The 11,238-nt window shown below is 38.0% G+C and overlaps 1 protein-coding gene across 1 annotated transcript in view; it reads right to left on the bottom strand.

The window, feature by feature from the left end:
• Positions 1-4,069: 4,069 nt before the first annotated feature.
• Positions 4,070-11,238, bottom strand: part of Mei4 (meiotic double-stranded break formation protein 4) — a 156,381-nt gene continuing 149,212 nt past the window's right edge. The window contains exon 5 of the mRNA XM_048435694.3: positions 4,070-5,779. Within this exon, the coding sequence (XP_048291651.3) occupies positions 5,513-5,779 (267 nt within the window). The 3' untranslated portion in view covers positions 4,070-5,512. The remainder of the gene's footprint in view (positions 5,780-11,238) is intronic.

The following is an 11,238-nucleotide window of genomic DNA, read 5'->3' as shown; positions in this document are numbered from 1 at the left end:
CAGAAGGACCAAGTAGGCTTCTTCCCAGAGACGCAAAGATGGTTCAACCTACAAAAATTTGTCAATGCAATCAACCATATAAACAACCTGAAAGCAAGAAAAACAGATGAACATCTCATTAGATGTTGAAAATCCTTGGACAAAATCCAACACACTTTCCTGATAATAGTCTTGGAGAGATTGGAGATATAAGTAGCAGACCTAAATATAATAAAGGCAATTTACAGCAAGCCTACACCAAACATCAAATTAAATGGGGGAGAAACTCAAAAACAATTCCGCTAAATTTTGGAACAAGACAAGATTGTCTACTTTCTCTCTATCTGTTCAACATAATATTTGAAGTTCTAGCTAGAGCAGCAAGACAAGTAAAGGAAATAAAGGGGATACAGACTGGAAAGAAAGAACTCAAAGGAATGCCATTTGCAGATGATATGATATGTACATGAACCATCCCAAAAATTCTACTAGGGAATTCTTACAACTAATAAACACTTTTAGCAAAGTGGTGGGATATAAGATTAACTCACAAAAATCAATAGCACTGAAATCTGGGAAACAACACCCTTCTCAAGAGCCACAAAAAATATAAAATATTTTGGAACAATTCAAGGAACTGGAGGGGTCAGGGACACCAAGAGAACACAGTCCACAGAAGCAATTGACTCACAACTCATGGGGACTTGTAGATATCAAGATGTCTGTGGGATCTGACCTAGGTCCTCTGCATTTGTGTTATGGATGAATAGCTTGGTGTTCTTGTGGGATTCCTACCAGTGGGAGTATGGTGTCTGTGACTTTTTTGCCAGTTTCTGGGACCCTTTTCTGCAGGGATCTGCAAGAATACACAGTAGATGACAGCTGATATTTATAAAGTTGACCCACCAGATGAACAATTTATCAGATGATGATAAACCCATAAACATGGGTTTATGGGTCCAATGTCTATAAATATTGTCTGTTTCTGCCCGTAATCTTCTTGTGTGATACCCTGGTCCCCCCACCATCCCTAAAATAGCCATGGGATTTGTCCCACAACCTTGGCAGTGTTTTTCTCGCTTTTGGGGCACTGTTATTCCTGTACTGACAGAAGGATGACTTTCCCCACACTGTGTCTTTCTGATGAATAAACACGCCCTCATAGTTCACTCTTTGTTCCAGAAAACAGTGAGAAACTTGTAAACTTGTTCTCTATAATTAACTAAGATGACAGAGGAAAATTAGCTAGAATAAGAGTTTATGTATGGATCACAAGTCAGATTTTTCACAGATTATATAGAAGGACAGAAATGCAGATGTCCGGTTTGTTAAATCAAAGTCTCTTAGACACAGAGGGACATGCATTTCTTGCCAGTTTCTCTAGCCAGGCCTAGCTCATAATAGAGAGCAACAGTCATCCCCTACTAAATTCCTCAGCAATTAACACTCTGCACAAACTTCTAACCTCAGTTTATGGTACAAAATTCGAGGCTCAGCTAATTAATTGTTCATTTTTAAGTCCTAAAATTTATATGGATAACAAGAATAGCAATTAACCAATTCCAAGAGAAACAGATTTACATGGGAAAAATTTCACAAAAAGCCAGGGCCACAGAAGACGGTCTGACCTCACAGCCTTAATAAAGTTGCAAGTTTCCTTCCTTGTACTCTGAGGCTGCATGCAGGATAGGAAAATGTATCCTAAGGTTTGGGACAGACCTTGTAAAAGGATGATAAAACACCCAGCATTCTTCACTCTGCCTATGTGTTGCCATAGTAAATGGCTCCTTATCATTTATTTAAGGAATGCATTGGGACTCTGAGATTTGCAATTTTCTTTTACTTCCTAACATTTGTGGTCAAATGTGCTTAAAAGTTATGTGAACAGAGAATTAAGAATAAATTAGGAGTGAGAATTAGAGCTAATGATTTAGAACTAGAAACTTGAAACAGGAAAAAGAGGACAAGAAATAGAAAGAACTTGACCCTCAGATCACATATCTGAGTCTCTTTCTTTAGGTAGATAAGAAATTTTCCCTATGTCCTTGCTTCTTGGAGCATTCTTTTGGCAACCCTGAGTGCAGCCTTTGGAGCTGGACTCCAGGCCTGTATCACCTTTCCCCATACTGCTTGCCTCATCCTGCCCTGATGGAATGGTATGTACCTGGTCTTACTGAGCCTTGTTATTACATGTTTGGTAGCTATTCCTGGGAGTCCCTACTCTCTTCTAATAGAAGATGGAGGAGGAGGTGGGTTTGGGGGAAAGAGGAGGGAAGTAAAGATTTGGGGAGAAAGGAGTTGAAACTGCAGTCAGGATGCACTGTATGAGAAAAATAAAAATAAAATAAAAGTATATTAATGATGAAGTGGGAGTTTTATTTCTATGATAGAGACAGAGTGATAGCTTTATTTTTAATATCAAGTATGTTCTTCCACTGAAAGGCTCCCATCAAATCAGGAAAGACACAGAAGTCCCAATGCCATCTGGCATTTAATAATAATGAGTAGTTAAATATACAACGTGGCCTAATCATTTAGGCATGCCTTCAGAAAAAACCCCACATCTTCCTAATAGTAATAGATACTGCTTGTTCTTTACACTTTAAAACTAGAAGGCAGATGCCATTCAGAGAAATATCACAGTATCACTTTTCCTGTTATAAGAAGACTTAGTGATGCTCCTGTCTTCTCTTGCCTTCCTTCACCTTCTATTTATACCCTCCACAATGTGTTCTTATTTGAACTCCACTGTTGTTTCACTATGTCAAGAAAGGACTATTTGAAAAAATATATGTGTAGTGCCGTTTGACAAGCAGAGGTCAAGAAAAGGCGTTACATGCAGTTTCCAGATCTCAGGAAAAGGTGTGAACAACAGCTGCCTAAATAAGTCTCCTTTGGGGAACACATCAGTGATACATTTTAAATTAATTACTTCTTCCCATCCTTTTCTCTAAGAGGCAGCCATGAAGACATTTTCATACATCGAGAAATGGTTTAAAAAATATCAAACATGGGACCGAGGAGACAGTTCAATTGGTAAAACACCTGCCTCACAATCATGACCACACGAGTTCAAGTCTTGCGTGAAAAAAGTCATGGTGGCATGTGCCTGTAATGCACACATGGCAGAGATAGAAGGTCCCTTGAGCTTGATGAGCAGCTCATCTAGCCGAACTTGAGAATTCTACGTGCCTGTGAGAGACCCTGTCTCAAACCACACAAAGAAACAAAACATAATCACAAACAATTAAAGAACTCCTGAGAAGTGACACTCATTGAACTTGGGCATCTACATTCATGCACATACATGGAAACATACTTACATATACACACATACACATATAGAGACACTCATCGTACTTGGAAAATAGAATCACACTATGGATTCTTGTCATGAAATAGAGATATTATTCTTCTGCATATTTCTGAAAAAATAGTTTGATTTTGAAGCCAGCATAAGCTATGTTCAAATATATTATTTATTTTCATATCTAAGTCTTAGGAGTGAACGGTAATCTATACGTGGGTATCCGATCTTGATCTTTGCATGCTTAAGGAGTTAATATGTTTTATTCTCAGGAAATGTTAGTCATAGCGACATACAAAACAATCAGACACTGGAGTACTATTTGTATCTATGCCACTTAAGTAAATATCATCAATTGGAAATGTTAACTAGACTTCATTTATTCTAAAAATTAAGAAATACTTAAGTACCTCAACTACACTTAGAGTGTAAGTTTCCAAGACCAGTGTCTTCTCTGTTTAGACTTTATCAAGTAGCAAAATAAAATACCCAGCCAGTATAGCCCACTCCTCTATATAACGGACCACAGTTAAAGTGGATAGAAAGTGTTCAGTCTTCTCAGGTGAGCGGCCTGGCTCTGGAGCTCATCTAGAAAACATGACCATCCACAGTTATCCCATGGCCTGCTCGGTGTCCTGCCCGAATGTCTGGGGCAAAAAGGCAGTGTCACCACCACATAAAATTGAAGAAAGAAGAGTTTCTTTTAATATCATTAATGAAAGTATATATTTTTAAAATTGAAATACACTCAAATCACTCCCGCTCCCTCTTCTCCCACAATTCTCTGAGAATAACTTTCCACCAACTTCTATGTTACCCCTCATGTTGATAGCCTCATTTCATTATTAATATTACATACATATCTAGATACATTATAAGTATCCACAAGCATATAACTATAACTAGCTGAGTCTATTCTCTCTCTCTGTATGTGTGTGTGTGTGTGTGTGTGTGTGTGTGTGTGTGTGTGTGTGTGTGTTGTTTCAGGGGTGAACACTCTGCACTGGACAACTGATAAGGGTGTTTATCGCTAGGGTCGGCTAATGCTCCCTCTCCCAGCAGTCACCATCTGCCTTCAGCTCTTATCCAGGGGTGATACGCAGGAAATTGTCCCCCTTCCATGTTCATATGTCCATTGATATTACCAATTTATGGTCTTGTTTATGCAGTCATTCCTAGGAGAGACTTTTTTATAACACATTTCCTGGTAAATAATTCCAAAAATAATTATGGAAGATGATATAATTTTATATACATTATAGAAAAAAAAAAGAAAAGTTTATTTTTTAGTGCTAATGGCATCTGGAAATGATAATTAACTTATAAAACAGAATCATACACAATTAACAAAGGAAAGAAAATTACATTGTATTTTCTTTAAATTGCACTAAATACGAAAGTACAAAATGTGTGTTCATTAAGCTTGTCTGTTATAATTTTAATAACTAAAATTAAGTAAAGGAATTTGGGTAATGGAAAAATTCAACCCCGTACTTGTAATAAGTATAAAGTGTATTTCTTAGAGGATATTAAAATTTATAAAAAGCATCCCTAATGACTTAATAATATGCAACTTTACTACATTTTAACAATCATAGGAGCAATAATGTTTTTAATCAACAGAAAATTTGTTTTAAAAACAGACATTTTAAAGAACTAATTAACACTTCAAAAGTACTTAACAAATATGTTGATTATGTAAAATTAAAAACCATTGGTTTCCAAAGCCCTTTCTCCTTCTATAGAACTATCCTTTAAGAGGAAAACGACATGACTACAACTACATAATAATTTCTATTTTTTTTCCATTTACTTAAACCTTGTATTAAAGTGTTATATGTATACAAAATGACAAAAGTTTATATTGTTATATACAAAAGTATATGACAAAAGTTTAATATTCTGTATTTGATTACAAGTTTTGCATTTATATCAGATGGAAATCTTTCACAGTTTACTATATATTATGAGACAGACAATGGGTGGCTCATTATAGAGAGTATTGCTAGACTATGGAGTGAAGTAAGATACAATACATGAACGTAAGGGGCATTGTCAACTGAAATTGACCGATTGTAATACAGAACAGTGATTCATCATCCTCTATACAGAAGGCAAATCACTAAATTGAGTTAATGGTTAAGGTTGGTCAATCAATTTAAATTATTCATTTAAAATTATCTTTGCAAAGTTTAAGCTCACTGTTTTCTGATACATGGTATACAGCTAAGAAAAAGTCTCGTCACCCGTCTCCATCCCTGCTGATGTCAAGAGGACGCCTAGTCTCCATAAGTAAAAAGTAAGTAAAGGGAATGCATCTGAAAGCCGGAAGATGGTCTCGTCATGCTTCTGAAGAAACGCCTGGATTTCGGGGCTGCTGTGATCAATGTGTAAAGAGGGATCTCCCTGGATTTCCTGTTGAAAAAGCTGCTCCAGAATCCAGAACAGGGAGAAAATATTTTCATAGCGAGTCACATCATAATTGCCTTGACCCTACGAAGAAACAATAAAATCCATGAAACACTGTGTGGGTCAGATAAGAGAAAGCTTATATAGGATTATATTGTCAGTCAAAAGAAAAGTGTCTGCATTGGTTTAAAGCCTTATGTCGTCCTGTCCCCTTGGTCATTGGAATGATGAGATGACTAGATTAGTGCAGTGGGGAGAAAGAAAATAAATATTTAAATGACTTTGAAAACACAATGAAGGATTTCTTTCTTATTATTTAATTTTTTAAGATTTATTTATTATGTAGACAGTGTCTGCCTGCATGTATGCCTGCAGGCCAGAAGAGGGCACCAGATTTCATTACAGATGGTTGTGAGCCACCATGTGGTTGCTGGAAATTGAACTCAGGACCTCTGGAAGAGCAGTCAGTGCTCTTAACCTCTGAGTCACCTCTCCAGCCCCATTATTTTTTAATTGATTTTATATCTTGAGCACAGTTTTCCCTCCTTCTTCTCCTCCCATTGTTACCCCTACTTTCCCTAGTTCATTCCTTCTCTAGTTCTGTTCAGAAAGGGGCAGGCCTCCCAAGCATGCCGACAAACAGGGGATATCAAGTTGAGTTAGGACTAAGCTCCTTGTATTAAGACTGGACAAGGCAACCAACCAGTATAAGGCATATGTTCCTGAAAACCAGTCAAAATGTTAGGGACATAGATCTATATCTATAAGACCTCAACATAAAACCAGTCACACTAAACCTATTAGAAAAGAAAGTAGAAAAAGTATTTAACTCATTGGTACAAGACACAACTTCCTGAACAGACTACCAGTAGCACAGCACTAAGATCAACAAGTAATAAATGGGAATTCTTGAAATTGAAAAGCTTCTGTAAAGCAAAGGACACCATCAATATGACTAAATGGCAGCCCACAAAATGGGAAAAGATCTTCACCAACTACACATCTGACAGAAGACTCATGTAGTGATATTTCATTTGCGTTTTAATAAATAATGGTTGCCTGAAGATTAGAGACAAAATCAGCCATCTTGACTGGCCTTATACCTTTAATCCCAGTAGTCACACTAGTTTGCCATAGAAACCGGATGGTAGTGGTGCACTTCTTTAATTCCAGCAGTAGGGAGGAATATAAAACAGTAGGAGACAACTCTCAGACACAGTCTCATTCTGAGAATTCCTGGAGAAAGGATCACCATTTTGGACTGAGTTAGAGATAACAGCCAGCGGTTGGCCGTTTTGCTTTTCTGACCTTCAGGTTGAACCTAAAGACAGTATCTGTTTCTGGGTTTTAATTAATTGTGTTATAGACAGATCTCTAAAATATATTAAAAAGCTCAAGAAACTAGACATCAAAAAACTCCAAATAATATAATTTAAAAGGGGTACAGAGCTAAACCAATAACATTGGGGGAACCAGCTTGCTCATGAATGAACTCAATCACTTCAGGTGGGATATCATTGGATGGTCAGAAACACATTGCACAGGAACACAAAAACTTGAAGCAAACATAAACAAGATTATAGACTCAGGTGGAGAGGGAAAACACATAGAGAATGAAGCTTTAGTGCTATTCAGTTTGGCCCCAAAATGTATGCTCAGGTACAAACCTATAAATGACTGAATTATATCAGCCAGATTTTAGAAAATGACACATCAAGGTTTATGCACCAACAGTGGAAGCAGAAGGGGATGCCATCAACAGTTTATACACAGATCTACAGAATGAGGTCAGCAGAGTGCACAGGAATGACATACTAATCATTACAGGTGACTTCAATGCAAGAGTGAGATCTGGAGAAAGAATGGACTACAGCGTCATGGGAACAAACGATCTTGGACAAAGGAATGGCAGAGAAGAATGATTGCTTGATCTCTGCTATACAAATGATTTGTACATAGCCAACACAAAATTCAGGTAAGCCAAACCACCAAGATGCTGGAAGTGAGACTGCCCTGACAAACGCATATACAGCCAAACTGACTATATTCTGGACAGCAGGAACTCTTATCTAGTATCCAAAACAGTTGACCATTTCTTATTGCTGACTTAGGGTAGATCACCAACTTGTTATGGCCAATATTCAACTGAAACTTAGGAGAGGCATGCCAGGCATAATGAATCGGAAGATCAATTGTAAACAAAATAGCGAACCTAGCTGTATGGAAAGAGTATAAGAGACCACTGAAAAAATGAGGGAAATCATCAAACAACCCTTTGCAAATATAGAAAGTGAATGGGAGAAAGTCAAAAGAGCTATACAGAAGGATTCAAAGGAGGTGCTTGGTTATGCAAAAAGGGCAACACCAGTAGAATGGCTTACTGCAGAGAAGATCAACCTGGTAGAAGAAAGAAGGAAGCTAAAGAGCAAACAAAGAGGCAATCCACAGACAGAAAAACACCACAACTATCTGTGTGGGGATTTCAAAAGAAAAGCGAAGAAGGATAGAGAGAGTGTATAGAAGGTATATGTAACGAGGTCAAAGAGGCTAGACTCCATAATAAAACACATCTTGTCTATGAAGTTATCAGATGGATAACTGCCAGATACGCTCCTCAGATTTGAGTGATTAAAGATGGGAAAGATCATTTAATAACAAAATCATGGAAAACAAAACAACAACGGAGACAATATTTTGACACCCTATACAATGACCCCAATGCTGTCAATGTAAACTACGAGAAACGCTTCAGCAGACACTCAAACACCAGAGACAATGAAGAAATGTAAACATTGACAGGAAGCTATCAAGAAAACTAAAGGTAGAAGGGCTCCAGGAGTGGATGACATCGTGGTGAGTGAGTTGGAGTCAGCTACAATAAATTCAGGGCTGAGGTACTTCTTAGACTCTTCAGTGAGATGTGGGAACATGAAGTGATTCCCACAAAATGGAAGCGCTCTGTTGTTGGGAGGAGGGAGGTTGTTCGTTCCTGGCCTACCGGCTAGCTTACACCCAAAATAATTACACAGAAACTGTATTAATTAAAACACTGCTTGGGCCATTAGCTCTAACTTCTTGTTGGCTAACTCGTACATCTTAATTTAACCCATTTCTATTAATCTGTATATCACCACAAGGTCGTGGCTTATCAGCAAAGTTTTCAGCACATCTGTCTCTGGCGGCTCCATAGCATCTCCCTTTCTGTCTTCCTTCTCCAAGCATTCAGTCCACTTTTCCCCACCTACCTAAGTCCTGTCCTATCAACAGGCCACAGCAGTTTCTTTATTCATTAACCAACAAAAAACCCCACATAGACAGAAGGACCTTCCACACCACTCTGTCATAATTTCCACACACAAGAAGAAGGACAACTCGGACTGCTCAAATTACAGTGGAATTAGTTTGTTGTGCCATAGCAACAAGATCTTCTTCTCCATTATCCTGCAAAGGATCAAGGACAGAACAGAACAGAACAATGCTAGTAGAGGCCCAATGTGAATTCAGAGTTAATAGGAACACAATTGATCAGACCTTCAATTTGAGGCAACTGGCAGAAAAATATGAAGAATGTGGAAAAGACTTATATGTCTGCTGCATCAACTTCAGGGAGGCATTCAATAGCATTTGGAGGCAAGGACTTTGGGAAACAATGAGGTTCTACAGGTACCCAGAGGAAATCATAAGATTACTAGGAAACACCTATAAAGATACTGTTGATTCAGTCAAAGTCTGTGGAGAACTAAGTGATCAGCTTAAGACAATCGTAGGAGAGCTGCAGGGATGCGCCCTCTCATCACTGCTCTTTAATATATTCCTGGAATTAGTAATAGCAACAGCCATGGAGGATGAAGAGATAGGCATGCAGATAGGTGGTGTGCAAATTAATGACTTTCATTTCTCTGACGATACAGCACTGCTTGCTGAAAGTCCAAATGTGCTGTAGACCATGGTAAACAGAGAGATGGAAGTAAGTGGAAACCTTAGTATGAAAGTAAATACTGGGAAGACTGAGATATGACATATGGGAAAGGCACACAAGGATTTTTACATTGCAATAAAGAATCAGAACCTCAAGTCAACAGTCAACTTGTCTATCTGGGAGGAAACCTCAGTTCCAAGGAGGGAACTATTTCAGAAGTCAAAAGGCAGATAGGGATAGGGACGGCCACATTCCAGGCAGTAAAAGGTTAGAATCAGCAGGAGACATAATGGCAACAACAAAATTACAAGTATATGAGACACTTGTTTGAGCTGCCTTCTTTATGACTCTGAAACCTGGACAATGAGATGCTTCTCAGAACAGTGGCTGAATGTGTTTAAGATGGCATGTCTCAGGAGGATTCTAGGCATCACATGAAGAGAGAGGCTCGCAACGATGACATTAAGACACATCCCCATCTACAGAAGGAAGTAAACAACAAGATACAGCAATGGCACTTGAGACACTTCGGCCATGTTATGAGAATGAATGATGGCAGAAACCCGGAGACAGCACTGCTTGGAGGAGTGCATGAGATAAGGCGAAGAGGAAGGCCCAGAAAATACTGGATAGACAGCATAAAGGAAGACTGTGGAACCTTGGGTATGACACTAACACAAGCATCTAGGACTGCCCAGTAAAGGAAGAACTGGAGAATCGCCATGAACCAGCTGCCTATGCATGTTTAAGCATTGCCGGGGCATAGGTGATGATGATAACAGCCAAACAGAGATTCTCTACAGAAGACTCCCAAATGTCTGAGAGACACGTAAAGAATTGTTCAACATCTTTAGTCATCCGGGAAATGCAAATCAAAACAACTCTGAGATTCTATATTACACCAGTCACAATGGCTAAGATTAAAAGAAAATAACACCTTCTGCTAAAGAGAATGTAGAGCTAGGGTCACACTCCTCCACTGATGGTGGGTGTGCAAACTTGTGTAGCCAAGTTGTAAATCAATATGGAGGTTTCTCAGAAAGTTGGGAATCAATTTGCCTCCTATTCCAGCTATACCATTCTTGGGCATTTACCCGAAGGATATATATCACAAAGACACTTTCTCAACTATGTTCATAGCAGCGTTATTCACAATAGCCAAACCAGGAAACAACCTAGATGCCCATAAATTAAAGAATGATTTTTTTCTTGATAACATATAAGCTTGAAATCTTTTTCTACCATTATTCTATACATTATCATTCCTAAAACTCTAATACAAATGTCTTCAAATCAAAAGTGTTTTGAATCAGAACTTGATAGTTTAAATAGAAATTTCCATATGTATTCTTATATGACATATTGTAGTGTAATTTCAGTAAATGTACATGAATATACTGTATAAAATTACTTACAGTCTGCATATTTAAATTATTCAGGACACGTAAATGAATTTCATGGCAAGAACTGTGTCCCGTTTCCAAATTATCTTATTAGGTACATGTAAAACCCTAAAGGGTTAAAATCTAAACTACACAATACTTTTGGCCTCAAGCATTTGTGTTAGGAATGTTGCCTATTATTATTTATTTGCATGTAATTACTTACTTACAAGTAAACATTT

Source organism: Myodes glareolus, chromosome 4 (genome assembly GCF_982192425.1).
Source record: "Myodes glareolus chromosome 4, mMyoGla1.1, whole genome shotgun sequence".
Classification (NCBI taxonomy): Eukaryota; Metazoa; Chordata; class Mammalia; order Rodentia; family Cricetidae; genus Myodes; species Myodes glareolus.
The sequence above is the reverse complement of the archived record's forward strand: the minus strand, read 5'-3'. Positions and strand labels throughout refer to the sequence as shown.